The sequence below is a fragment of the Bubalus kerabau genome, chromosome 1 (assembly GCF_029407905.1).
Source record: "Bubalus kerabau isolate K-KA32 ecotype Philippines breed swamp buffalo chromosome 1, PCC_UOA_SB_1v2, whole genome shotgun sequence".
NCBI lineage: Eukaryota > Metazoa > Chordata > Mammalia > Artiodactyla > Bovidae > Bubalus > Bubalus kerabau.
Genome location: NC_073624.1, coordinates 40,459,774 through 40,474,829, shown reverse-complemented (window position 1 = coordinate 40,474,829; position 15,056 = coordinate 40,459,774). Strand labels below are relative to the sequence as shown.

The 15,056-nt window shown below is 34.9% G+C and overlaps 1 protein-coding gene across 3 annotated transcripts in view; it reads right to left on the bottom strand.

The window, feature by feature from the left end:
- CCDC91 (coiled-coil domain containing 91) overlaps positions 1 to 15,056 on the bottom strand; it is a 400,614-nt gene that overhangs the window by 253,224 nt on the left and 132,334 nt on the right. For 2 of the 3 annotated variants that reach the window (XM_055572830.1, XM_055572840.1), the window contains exons 4-6: positions 5,649 to 5,809; positions 4,151 to 4,354; positions 1,396 to 1,500 (exon numbers count right to left, since the gene is read on the bottom strand). In XM_055572830.1, the coding sequence (XP_055428805.1) occupies positions 1,396 to 1,500; positions 4,151 to 4,354; positions 5,649 to 5,809 (470 nt within the window). Of the gene's footprint in view, positions 1 to 1,395; positions 1,501 to 4,150; positions 4,355 to 5,648; positions 5,810 to 6,680; positions 6,770 to 15,056 lie in introns of all 3 variants that reach the window. The other variant, XM_055572850.1, reaches the window with a different exon arrangement.

Here is a 15,056-nt window from a genome sequence, read left to right as displayed (position 1 = left end):
CTCCATTCACCACCCCAACAGGCAGGGAATGCTCTCAGTAACACAGACTCACACATTTACCTGGACCTCATTAGGAACCCAGTGTAAGTTAGCAGCTGAGGTGAGGCCAGCAAGGGTCAGTGGGGGTGGTGTATGTGTAGGGGGGCGCGGTTGTTGGCAGTGAGTTGGAGAGAAGTCAGAAGATTTACACTGAAAGGAGGAGAATGATAATTGAGGTTGGGTTATGAAGTGATTCACATTTTTAAAAACATTATTTCACCTGCTGAAACAAAGACTCATTAGGAGTGAAGAGCAAGGGTAGAAGCTAGAAGACCACTTAGAAGACTATTAAAATGATCTATGCAAATAAACAAGTAAATACACAGTTTGTCAGATGTAAAAAGTGCAGTGAAGAAAAATAAAGGAGAATATGGGAAGGCTGGTAGGGGATGTCAGCACTGTCTAAAAGGTTTCCCTTGATAAGGTGAGACTGGCATGGAGACCAGGATGATATCAAAAAGTAAACCATGCAGAAAAGTGAGGGATGTGTATTCTAGACAGAGGGATAAAGTAAAACAATTGAGGAGAAAGAGTCAGGGAAAAGAAGGGAGAAGGGACGCAAGAAAATGAAGGGCCTTGCAAACCGTTTTAAGGACTTACTTGACTTTTAGTTTGCGTGAGATGAGAAGCCACCGAAGGTTTCAAAGCAGAGAAATGACATGAGCAGCTTTAACTATTAAACAGATCACAGTGGCTGCCATGTAGAGAATGATCTGTAAGTGGGCAATGACAGAAGCAGAAAGATAAGTTAGAACAGAAGATACTTCAGTATTCCAAGGAAGAAATAAGGGAGGCTTAGAATAGGTTGGCAGCAGTGACCATAATGATAAACAGTCGAAACCTGGATATTGTGAAGGTAGAGCCAATAGCTAAAGGAAGAGACTTGGAGTACGTACAAAAGGAGTAAATCTGGGTTTCAGCTTTAGCAACTGGAAAGACAGAATCGCTATTTACTGAGACGAGTAAGACTGCAGAAGAAACAAATTTGTTAAGGAAATGTGAGGAGAAGAGGAGACTGATTACATTTATGAAAAAGGTTAAATATATCAGTTCTTTTCAAATGTAATCACAATATGAAAAACTGCAATGTGCAATTTCCAAATTGAGAAAATCATCAGAAACAAAATATTTTAGGCCAGATTGAAACTCAAGCAACTAACCTTCACAGCTTCTCAGAGACATCTACTTTTCAAAATGGCATTTATCATTGATTTCATCAATATTAGTCAGTATTTTACATATTTAAGCAACTATCTGATCCCTCACTCATAAAGCATTTATTGAGCACTTTTTGAAATTACATATGACATGCTTCATCAAAAGGCCTACATATTAAATTTTTAATTCACTGTTTACCTGAAGTTCTTTGTATCTATCTTGAAAAGAAATGGCCTCTTGCTCTTTTTCTTTAAGGAAATCTTTTTCTAGGATACTATGTTTCTCCATCAATGATTCCACATCCTAAAAGAAAAAACCAAGAGTAAATTGTGTAATATTTATGGCAAAAAAATAGACTCTGATTTTTCAATGACACAATAGAAAATATATGGAAAGGAAAGAACCCACAGTAAGTATGGTCTTTAAATTTCAACAATATAAAATGTACGTTTAACTCTCATTTCCAGACCAATACCAAACACTAACATTAACACTAACCTTGATATAATACTAAAAGCATTCATGCTAAATAAATACATAAAAGCATTTAAGCTAACTATAAACATGCTACTTCAACATATTGTACAGGAGGCAGGAATCAAGACCATCCCGAAGGAAAAGAAAAGCAAAAAGGCAAAATGGTTGTCGAGGAGGCCTTACAAATAGCTGTGAAAAGAAGAAAAGCTAAAGGCAAAGGTGAAAAGGAAAGATCTATCCATTTGAATGAAGAGTTACAAAGAACAGCAAGGAGAGATAAGAAAGACTTCCTCAGCAATTGATGCATAGAAACAGAGGAAAACAATAGAATGGGAACCACTAGAAATCTCTTCAAGAAAATAAAAGATACCAAAAGAACATTTCATGCAAAGATGGGTACAATAAAGGACAGAAATGATATGGACCTAACAGAAGAAGATATTAAGAAGAGGTGGCAAGAATACACAGAAGAACTATACAAAAAAGATCTTCACGACCCAGATAATGATGATGGTGTGATTACTCATCTAGAGCCAGACATTCTGGAATGCGAAGTGAAGTGGGCCTTAGGAAGCATCACTAGGGACAAAGCCAGTAGAGGTGACAGAATTCCAGTTGAGCAATTTCAAACCCTACAAGATGATGCCATGAAAGTGCTGCACACAATATGCCAGCAAATTTGGAAACTCAGCAGTGGCCACAGGACTGGAAAAAGTCAGTATTCATTCCAATCCCAAAGAAAAGCAATGCCAAATGCTCAATCACAATTGCACTCATCTCACACACTAGTAAAGTAATGATCAAAATTCTCCAAGCCAGGCTTCAACAGTACATGAACCATGAACTTCTAGATGTTCAAGCTGGATTTAGAAAAGACAGAGGAACGAGAGATCATCATAGAAAGAGCAAGAGAGTTCCCGAAAAACATGTACTTCTGCTTTTTTGACTATGCCAAAGCTATGACTGTGTGGACCACAACAAACTCTAGAAAATTCTTAAAGAGATAGCAATACTAAAACACCTGATCTTGAGAAACCTGTATGTAGGTCAGGAAGGAACAGGAAGAACTGGACATGAAAACAGCGGACTGGTTCCAAATAGGAAAAGGAGTACGTCAAGGCTGTATATTGTCACCCTGTTTATTTAACTTACATGCAGAGTACATCATGCAAAACACTGGGCTGGATGAAGCACAAGCTGGAATCAAGATTGCCAGGAGAATTATCAATAACCTCATATATGCAGATGACACCACCCTTATGGCAGAAAGTGAAGAGGACCTAAAAAGCCTCCTGATGAAAGTGAAAGAGGAGAGTGAAAAAGTTGGCTTAAAACTCAACATTCAGAAAACTAAGATCATGGCACCTGGTCCCACCACTTCATGGCAAATAGATGGGGAAACCTTGGGAATAGTGACAGACTTTATTTTTGGGGCTCCAAAATCACCACCGATGGTGACTGCAGCCATAAAATTAAAAGACGCTTGCTCCTTGGAAGAAAAGTTACGACCAACCAAGACAGCATATTAAAAAGAAGAAACATTGCTTTGCCAACAAATGCCGTCTACTTAAAGCTATGGTTTTTCCAGTAGTCATGTATGGATGTGAGAGTTGGAGTATAAAGAAAGCTGAGTGGCAAAAAATTGATTCTTTTGAACTGTGGTGTTGGAGAAGACTCTTGAGAGTCCCTTGGACTGCAAGGAGATCCAACCAGTCAATCCTAAAGGAAATTTGCCCTGAATATTCATTGGAACAACTGATGCTGAAGCTGAAACTCCAATACTTTGGCCACCTGATGTGAAGAAGTGACTCATTGGAAAAGACTCTGATACTGGGAAAGATTGAAGGCAGGAGGAAAAGGGGACAACAGAGGATGAGATGGTTGGATGGCATCCCTAACTCAATGGACTTGAGTTTAAGTAAACTCCAGTAGTTGGCAATGGAGAGAGAGGCCTGGCGTGCTGTGGTCCATGAGGTCGCAAAGAGTCGGACATGACTGATCCTCTGAACTGAACTGACCTCAACACATACTCAAGTCTTTTTATAGAGACATTTGTAGAAAACAGAAATAAGAACACACATAAATAATTTACTAGAACAGCTGTATTTCTAAGTATTCTGTCAAATATTGCATGATGCGTGACTTCTCTAAAGACAAATGAATAGTACAAATCTTCTAATCTACATACAATTGCAACACTATGTACTTTCAAAATAAAGAAACCCAAAGGAAAGCATTCATTACAAAAACAAAAAAATCTAGTAAAAGTCATTCATATCTTTAAAAGTATATATTTATGGCTAGAAATTTCTTATCAAAGGCTTTTGTAAGTGATAGACTCATCTAACAGATTTAAGCATATCACAAAGAGCATAACAGCTTTTCCACTGATGAATTTTCAATCAGAGGTTGGGACTATATTGTATTTCAGAATATGTAATTCAAACATTTATTTTTTAGGCAAATGTAAATATACCTTTTTAATTCTCTGTTTTTCTTCCTCAGAAACTTTGAGTTTCATCTCCAGAGTTGAAATTTTCTGCTGAAGCTGTATGTTTGATACATTGGCTCCAGGATCCTCAGAATCATCCACAAGAGCAATTGTTCCATTACTTTTCTCATCAGTTAAACCCAATGGAAAAAGTGAGATATCCAGATGAGTGTGCGTTGATTGCTGAATCTAAACCACATTAAAAAAACACACACACACACACAAGAGAGGAAAGTTTACACTGTACCAAGAAAGAAATCACCCAAAGAGCACTAGAAACCACATTGGAAATTAAGCTGTAGCAAAGGTTCTGAAATTATTTCACCCTATAAGTAAATCAACAGAAGACCTCAAACTGTTACAACAATCTGATCTAAGAAAGAAAATTTTCTCTAAACTTAAAAGTTTAAGGTTTTTATTATTTTCCAAACAAAGCACTAAAAAACTTAAAACTTTTTCCTTATGTTGAGGGTGTATAATAAGTATAGAAAATTCTGACACTCACAAGTTCTTGAATTTACACACACATTCAGAATTTGCTTATCTATTACATTATACATCAGAATTTGAAATTAATCAATAATCTTTAATTGATCATCACTTTTTGGAAATGTAGTGCTCAAGTCACATTCTGCTTCAAAAAGTTGTAACAAATACAGATGAATTAAAAGAAAAAAAAAAATTGATCATCGCTTTCTGGTAAAGATAACAGGTGACTCAAGATTGTATATAGCACTTTGGAAATCTGGACTAAGTCCAGCATCTAGCACAAGGCCTGGATCAATAAGTAGTTGAAAGAATAAATATTATGACTGCTATATTTTTGTTTTTAATCTAAAATTGATATGAATACTCTAATACTTGAAAACATATTTTAAGTTCCCCTGAAAGAGAAATATTTTTTTTATTTTTTAAGATTTATTAATTTATGTATGTATTTATTTTATTTTATTTTTGGCTGCACTGGGTCTTCATTGCTACATGTGGGCTTTCTCTAGTTGTCATGAATGGGGCTACTTTCTGTTGTGATGTGCGGGCTTCCCATTGCAGTAGCTGCTCTTGTTGCAGAGCATGGCTCTAGAGATACAGGCGTCAGAAGCTGTGGCTCCTGATCTCCAGAGCACTCGGTAGTTGTGGTGCATGGGCTTAGTTGCTCCGAGGCATGTGGGCTCTTTCCAGACCAGGGATCAAACCAGTATCCCCTGCAGCAGCAGGTGGATTCTTAACCACTAGACAACAAGGGAAGCCCCAAGAAAAAGTTTTTTGTAATTATTTTCCTTTTTGAAATTCATGATTTCCAATGCAAAAGTAAGTCTATTTTAATAAATAAGATATTCAAATCATATTTTAGTAACTAAAGCTATTTGGACACAAAGAGTATCTACAGGAAAAAAAAAAAAGGGGAAATCAGGCAAACTTCAATTAAATTAGTATGCAATTTTTTAAGTAGGAAAACTTCCTATAAAAATTTGCTTGTCTTTACCTGTGCTTTAGGAATAGTCTGACTGCCAATGCTGTTATCTGCATGTGTATTCTCTGGTGATGCAATGATGGGCTCAGAAGAGAGGCAGCCAACTGAAGGGGAAGTGTGGTCATGGTCCAATACAATCTCAGGAGAAGCTGGAGAAAGATGGACTCCAGATACTGAAGGAAAACAAATAAACCAAAAAAACGTATTAGTAAAGGGAAAATAAAGAGCAATTAAGGGGAAGAAAGAGAGTAGAGGGAAGGAAAGGAAACAGGACAAGGAAAGTAAAAGCAAAGGATAGAAAATGAGGATTCTATGATTACTTTTCAGGGATTGTTATCTAAGATCTAAAACTAGTGTTTCTAAATTTAACATGACATTTCCATGTAAGACCCAGGCAAACAAAACAATTTAATAGAATCTTAATGTTTACATACTAATACATTACCACAGGGGTCCATTTGCAACTCAGAAATTATTTAACTTTATTATTTACCTATTCAGTTAGTTACGAAAAGCACTAGAATGCCTACCAGTGCCAGACACAGGCACTAGGCACCTAGAAGACAGCAATGAGCAGTTCATGCATCCACGTATTCAGTGACTTTATGACCCAAGAGGCAAATCAGATGAATTAGTTATTACCAGAGCTAAGGGGAAAAAGAATGACATTACAATAGTTAATCTACTGTCTCTAGATTAATTTCTTCTTTTACAACAACATAAGATTTTTTTTCATATTAAGGTCAATTTTTGTTTGTTTCCACAGACAAATAATGGTGAAATGCAACTCTGTAGTTAGTTTCACAACAAAACATTATTAGATTGTAATTAGAGTTCAAGCACAAAGGTCACAAAAGGAAAGCCAATTCCAAACATGAAATGAGACAAAAATATTGATGACAGCAAAATAAACAGATTATTTTCTAATGTCCCTTATAAGAATTCAAATACATTTGCATATGTGTTTTAATGTTTAAGAAGAGAAATTAAATCACTTTTAAGAGTAATTCATTTATCTGTTTTGACTGTCTAAATTATAAAGACCTTTATTCCACATTGGCATCAGTAGCAACGTCAGCGAAGCTCTAGCATAAATTCTGGAAGGCAGCTCACAATGGCAATTGCATTTTTCCCTGAAGAAAGACATTTATAAGGTCATTAGGTATTAACAAACTAAAGACTGTATCAATTTTTTATTGGTACCATACAGGACTACTTAACTATCTTATATATGCTTTTACTGTGTATCTATATTGTATTTTTCAAATACTGTGTGCCATACTGGGTAAGGTATCCTTGTTTCTCTAACAAGCATTTCACTATTTTAACTAAAACACAAAAAAAAACCCTGTAATTTTAATTCACATTTCTACTTGATGTGTCTTTTTCAGAAATTATTTTTTCTATGCTTCATTATTCTATATGCTAACAGATATCCCTAAAATGTCAAAATAGTCTAACTTCTAATTTTAAATTAAAATCGCAGCACTGTTTATAATAGCCAGGACATGGAAGCCACCTAGATGTCCCTCAGCAGATGAATGGATAAGAAAGCTATGGTACATATACACAATGGAGTATTACTCAGCCAATAAAAAGAATACATCTGAATCAGTTCTAATGAGGTGGATGAAACTGGAGCCTATTATACAGAGTGAAGTAAGCCAGAAAGAAAAACACCAATACAGTATACTAACACATATATATGGAATTTAGAAAGATGGTAACAATAACCCTGTATATGAGACAGCAAAAGAGACACTGATGTATAGAACAGTCTTTTGGACTCTGTGGGAGAGGGAGAGGGAGAGGGTGGGATGATTTGGGAGAATGGCATTGAAACATGTATAATATCATATATGAAACAAGTCTCCAGTCCAGGTTCGATGCACGATACTGGATGCTTGGGGCTGGTGCACTGGGACGACCCAGAGGGATGGTATGGGGAGGGAGGAGGGAGGAGGGTTCAGGATGGGGAACACATGTATACCTGTGGTGGATTCATTATGATATATGGCAAAACCAATATTGTAAAGTTAAAAAATAAAATTTAAAAAATAAATAAATAAATATTTGTTGAAAACCTACCATGCCCTCTTCTAGTTGCTGAGTTATTAACAAAAAAAAAAATTATACTAAAAATATTACTAACCTTTTAAAGGAATGATAATAGGTACTGAAGTATAGTAAAAAGGAATACAGCCTTATGATTAAGAGCATAAACTTTGAAATTATATTGCCAAAATAAGTACAAAACAGTTGGCAAATTTACTTAACTTCCTTCAGTTTGCTCATTTGTAAAACTGACATAGAGGTGATGATGAGGTTTTAATTGACTAAAATATGTAAAGCTTTTAGCACTGTGCTGAAATTACCTTCATCATTACTTCAAAGATTGTTAAAATTTGTTGGACAAGTATGTTTACTTCTGGGTATAAAAGGTACAAAGTGTATGGATAGGTTTCCCCAGTGGCTCAGCAGTAAAGTATCCGAGGAACCTGAGGCTCCTGCATCTCCTGGACTGGCAGGCAGATTCTTTACCATTACGCCACCTTGGTGTCCGGAGATGGTCTGCAATCAAGAGACTTGGGTTTGATCTCTATGTAGGGAAGATCCCCCAGAGAAGGAAATGGCAACTAACTCCAGTATAACTTGCCTGGAAAATCCCATGGACAGAGGAGGCTGGCAGACTACAGTCCATGGGGTCGCAAAACTCAGACACAACTTAGCGACCAATACCACCATGCATGTTATTCATATTTATATTGATAATGTAAGACAAAATGCCACGTTGTCATGAGTTAAATTCTCACTCTGTAACATTATATGTTCAAGTACGCCATGTTAAGAAAAGAAAGAGGGAAAGAGGGTAGAATAAAGGAAGTAAGAGAAAGGAATGAGATAAATAAAGGAAAGGAAAAGGGAGGTTGAGGGAGGAAAGTACGGAGGGCGAGGAAGCACCCTCACATTCACACTCCAATAGTTACCACCACCTTCTCACACTGTCCCTTCACAACCAAATTTCCTTTTTCTTTCAAATCCCCATCACTCCACTAGACTCATAATTTATGATGTTAATTTTCCTTTCAGCTATTATTAAGTTAAATGAACATTTCTTATTTTATCCTTCTTTTACTCCAGAGCACATAACACTAATGACTTTCCCTTTTCCTTGAAACTTTTCCTTTGGCACCTATAAGCCACTATATCCTAAATTCCTGGAGGAAGGCATGGCAACCCACTGCAGTATTCTTGTCTGGAGAATCCCATGGACAGAGGAGCCTGACAGGCTACAGAGTGGGACATGACTGAAGTGACTTAGCACACACACGCACACACATCCTAAATTCCTTCTAGTATTTTGACTTTTTTTCTTGTTTTTCAGACTCTTTTCCACTCAATCTTAATTTCACTGTTTTTTACACCCTCTAATCTTCTCAGTATTCACAATATTCTTACCAGGTTCAGAAGTTCTTATTTAAATTATCATCTATAAGCTAATGACAAATGATTCACATCTCCAGCACAAACCATTCTACAGACCTCCTGATCCAGAGGCTCACCTAACCACCAGACCGTTGCATTGAGCTGTCTGGTACATGCATCACACTTACCCATTATCTTACATAAGCCTGCTTTATTTCATGTTAATAGTATCCCAAAGAAATATTTGCCCAACACAGAAATGATACCACTAAGTGCCAATTTCACTCCAGTCACACTGTGCTACTTACTGTTCCCTGATTAACCCACACTGTTCAGTACCTCTGTGACCTCACAATATTGTTGCTTAAGTAAAAGCCACAGCTGTGGAATCAGAATGGGTTCAAATTTGAACCATAACAACTTATTGTTATGCAGCCTTGGGCAAATTACACAAACCTCTATAAGTCACAGTTTCCTCTTCTAAAAATGTTAAAATAATACAAACAAGCTTTTCCAGGAATCTTTTTACCTACTCCATTATCCATCCAGTCACAGAACAATTTTAATTTTCCACTGTAAAGACATTACACATTTCTAAGAAATAAAGAAAACATTACATATCTATGGTATACATTTAAAGCAGTGTTTAGAAAAAACATGTAGAGCCTTGAACACTTCAATTTTAAAATGAATTAAATTTCTATATCATAAACTAAAATAGAAACAACACAGAAAACTTTAAAAGCATGTAAAAAATAATAAAGACAATGCAGATGTCAAAGGTTAAAAAAGCAGATCGAATTAATCAAAATCCTGACATTCTAAGAAAATTAAGTGAACAGTAATTAACTTATTAACTTATAAAAGGAGAAAAGTACAAATATAAAAATTAAGTCACAAAGGTAACATAATAATTAAAACAAGAGTTTTTTTTTAATCCTAAAATCCTCTAAGACTTCTAGGTAAATAAATTTGAAAAATCTGGATATAATGGGCAAGTCTCCATAGAAATATAGTCTATAAAAGATAACTGGATTAAAGCCAAAAAATAATTTTAAAACATATATTTCCTTGGGGAAAAAATAAAATTATAAGCCAACTACCTTATAGATAAGGGCTTCCCTGCTGGCTCAGACTAGTAAGAATCCGCCCGCAATATAGGAGAGCTAGGTTCAATTCCTGGGTTGGGAAGATCCCCTAAAGGATGGCTTATCAACACACTCCAGTATTCTTGCCTGGAGAAATCCCATGGACAGAGAAGCCTGGTGGGCTACAGTCAGTGGGATCGCAAAGAGTTGGACATGACTGAGTGACTAAGCAGACCCTATAAAGTATTTCAAGAGAATTTCTAACAAAAATTCAAAAAATGAATTATCCCAATACTCAAAAATTATTACAGAGCATTGAAAATGAAGGAAAACTTCACTACAGTTATATAATATTAACATAACATTGATAGCCAAGCCTGATAATAATAATTTAAAAAAAAACAGAACAATAAAGATCTTTAGAGTATTTAACTAAAAATAATTAGGTAAAAGTTTTAAATAAAATATTACTAAACATAATCTAACACCATATTGAGAAAATGATATGCAATGAATGAGTTTGATTTGTTCAGGAATGCAAGGATAGAGAATTCATTAATATAACATTCTATATTAATAGACTTATAGAGAAAAATGGCAAAACTAACACTGGAAAAAAAAACACTGAAGAAATAAAAACCAGTGCATACTTTCTTATGGTAAAACATACAGACCTCAGTCCTAAAGTAATCATGCTAATTAAAGGAAAAAACCTATAGGTATTTCTTCCAAGATCAGGATTAAGACAAGGATGCCTACTATCTCAATACCACTTAATACTGCACTAAAGCAATGCAATTAGACAAGAGAAATTAAATAGAAGCATAAAAATAAGAAAAGGAGGAAAACTGCCTCATGCTCCTACTAACTCAAACAGTAAACACATTCAGTAAAGTAGTAAGATATTAACTTAATGAACAGAAGCCAATAGTATTCATATGTAAAAACAATAACTATCTAGAGGATATGGTGGTAGTGAAAATATTATTTTCCATACCAACAAAGAAGATAAAATACTTAGGAATACATTTAGCAAAAAACATGAGGGAACCTTTAAAGCATTTCTGAAAGACTCAATGCTAGATCTGAACAACAATAGAGATTCTTCTGATTAGATAGGGCAACTAATCATAAAGATGTCAGTCTTCTCTTAGTTAATGTATAGATCAATATAACTCCAGTAAAAGTAAATATTTTTTTATAATGAAGCTAGACAAATTGACTTTAAATATTACATGGAAAAAGTAAAAATGCAAAAGGTAAAAAAAGAAAAAGTATTAGGAGGATACTTGCCCATTATTAAAATAAACTAAATTATAATAAAACATACTACTGACCTTGTTAAGATATTCTATAATAAATTATGTTAAAATAAATAATAAATCCTTTATAATTAAGACAGTGTGTTTAAACAAAATACAAAACATGGTCTACAGGAGAAGGGAATGGCAAACCACTCCAGTATTCTTGCCTTGAGAACGCCATGAACAGAATGAAAAAATATACCAGAGAGTCCAGAAATAGAGTCATGCATGTGAAATATAAATATATGACCAAGTGGCATTTCAAATTACTGGGGCAAACATGGGCTTACTAATAAACAACGCCTGAAGAACTGATTAGCCATTTGGAAAACACTGAAATTAAACTCATATCTCCCATTATAAACAAACCAAAAACAAACAAACAAACAAAAGCAACAAATTGATTAGGGTTCTAAATAAAAATAAGATCATATAAGTACTAAAAGAAAATATAAGAGCATGTAAGAAATGGCTAACTATGACTCAATTCCAGACACAACAAAAGAAAAGATTGACAAGTGACTATAGAATACACAGAAATATTTTGTCTATCAAAAATCAACTTAAATAAAATTTAAAGATAACTTACAGAATACAAACAGTCCTTAAATACATGAAAAGATACAGATGCACGCATCTACTTATTTGTCATAAAGGAAACATAGAAAGGATAAAGCAAAAATAAAGAGACTGGGAGGTGCAAGAGAGGTGGAATGAAGTAGAAAGACACAGAATTAAACAGTACCTCTTCCCTAAAGGTAATTTCATAATATGTTTCTGAGTTCTGGAACCATATTAATGTTTCACATACTCAATAAAATAAAACTAGAATCAACAGGCAGAGGAATAGGGAAACTGAATCCTAAAATGGAATACAAAGAACAACAATCAAACCATATTTCAAATAAATAATAAAACAGCATTACTAAGGAAAGGGATTGGAGGGTAGAAGGTGAGAATCAAATGTTACTTTAGAACACAGTACTTTGCCTATATTGCCTCAGTAAAAGAACAACAACAACAAAAAAAAACACTAAATAAATTATCAGGAGAAAAAGAGAAAAGGGAAGAAAAAAGAAGAGAATGAAGAGGAGGGAAAAGAATAAAGATAAAGTAAACATGACAAAATGTTAATATTTGAAGAAAGTGAATGAAGGGTATGGAGAAACTATTTGTCTATTTCTTGCAGCTTTTTCTGTAATTAAAAATAAAAAGTCAAGAGGAATGAGCAAAAATGAAAAATATATAATAGGAAAGAAATTACTCATGAAGGGGAAAATAGTTTGTCTCCAACAAAAGTCTCCCCTATGCAAAACTGCTGAATACAGACTTGGTATCACTGAAAACATGTATAAGAATACTCCTAGCAATACTGACACCTGCATATCTGCTGACAGTCAAATGATTAAATGAGCTGTGGGATAATCATAAATTAGAATATTTTATATCAGTGAAAATAAACATAAGTATATACAACAACATGGGTAAGGCTTGAAACATAACTTTGGATTAAAAAAAAAAAAAACTGCAAGAAAATTTGCACAGTATTAACCCATTTCTACTGGTAGCTCAACTGGAAAAGAATCTGCCTACAGGGCAGGAGATCCAGGTTAGATCCCTGGGTCGGAAAGACCCCCTGGGGAAGGAAATGGCAAACCACTCCAGTATTCTTGCCTGGAGAATCCCATGGACAGAGAAGCCTGGTGGGCTACAGTACATGGGATTGCAAGAGTCAGACATGATTTAGCAACTAAATCACCACCAACAACAACACATTTCTACAAGGCACATAACAAGTAAAACTATATATATAGATATATATACACACACACATATATATAAATGTCATATATATGTAATATATATAAAAAACTTTTTTTTTTTTTACAAAAGCAAGTAAATTATAACAAAAATTTAAGCCAGAGTTTCCCTCTGGGGAAAAGTACAGGGACAGGACAGGGTTGTTACAGTTAGTCATGTTCTAGTTCTTAAGTTAAATAGCTAGATTCTTGAGGCAAAATTTTAAATATAACAACAAAAAAAAATTACATATGCTTTCAAATATAATTCTGAAGATCTCTTGTTTCATTGTCCTTCCTTGTTGCAGTACTCAAAGTGCATGAGCTGTACCCTCTCACTGACCAAAATTTGCTCTGGGTAAGTAAGAGAAGAAAAAACTCTAATCCAAATTAAAGACTGATAGTGACCAATTAGGCTCCCCCAGTGGCTCAGCGGTAAAACATCTGCCCACAGTGCAGGAGATGCAGGTTCAATCCCTGGGTCTGGAAGAACCCCTGGAGAAGGAAATGTCTACCTTCTCCTGAAAAATCCCATAGACAGAGGAGTCTGGTGAGCTACAGTCCACGGGGTCACATAGATTTAGACACAACTGAGCGACTGAGCACAGCACACAGTGTACTCAAAGAAATGATGCTTTAGTGAAAAGATATCAAGAATCAGTAAAAGACCAATAAATATTAGATCTGGAGGTGAAAATCCTTCTAGCATCCTACTCATCACATCAAAACTTATTGCAGACATCAGTAAAGTTGAACCTAAAATGCCTAGAATTTACATGTGCATTCAACTTATGAAAGATTAGGAAAATTTTCAGGAATATTTTTAATTTGATAATATAAATGTTTGCTGAACATAATTCATATCTTAGTTTAAAAATTAAATGAGAAAACAAATGAGTAGTGCTGCAAAAGAAAAGAGAATATAAAAATGTTACCCTTTAACCAGAAACTAGATTTTTCAGTTAGGCCTACTATGCTACAACTAATATATTCTCACTGAATTTTAGATGACTATGCAAAAACAGCAATTCATCCTAAAAAAAAAAAAAATCTACATTTATAAATACTGTACACATAAACATACTCTAAACATAATGCAATAACATAGATGATATACATATTTATACATGTTTGTTCAATGAGAATTTTTAAACATAATAATGAAAAAATATAAATTTCAATATGTAAAATATAATTATCTTCTCATCTAGCTGAGAAGTTACAATTTTTAATGTTTCAAACTGCTGTAGTCTTCTTTGGTCTATTGAAAGTTGACTGCTGTAAGTCTATGCCCAGAATCTTTAAATTCACATCAAGTGTACCCAACAGCAACAATTTCCATAAAAATTCAGCCAACACTTTTCAAGAAGTAGAAATCTACAATATTTTCTTCAGGTATTTTGTCTGTTTGCTTGCTTTTAAGTCTTAAGCAAGACTCAGTTCAGTCCACTTCAGTTCAGTCGCTCAGCCGTGCCTGACTATTTGAGACTCCATGGACTGCAGCACGCCAGGCTTCCCTGTCCATCACCAACTCCCGGAGCTTACTCAGACTCCTGTCCATCGAGTTGGTGATGCCATCCAACCATCCCATCCTCTGCCATCCCCTTCTCCTCCCACCTTCAAGCTTTTCTAGCATCAGGGTCTTTTCCAATGAGTCAGTTCTTCGCATCAGGTGGCCAAAGTAAGCAAGACTACAGACACAAATTGCTTCATTTCAAATGAGAACTTCTTGTTTTTCTAAGAATTAAAGGATACAAGGTCATCATATATTCCTTTAAAGCAATAAAGTTAATTAAAAGTGCA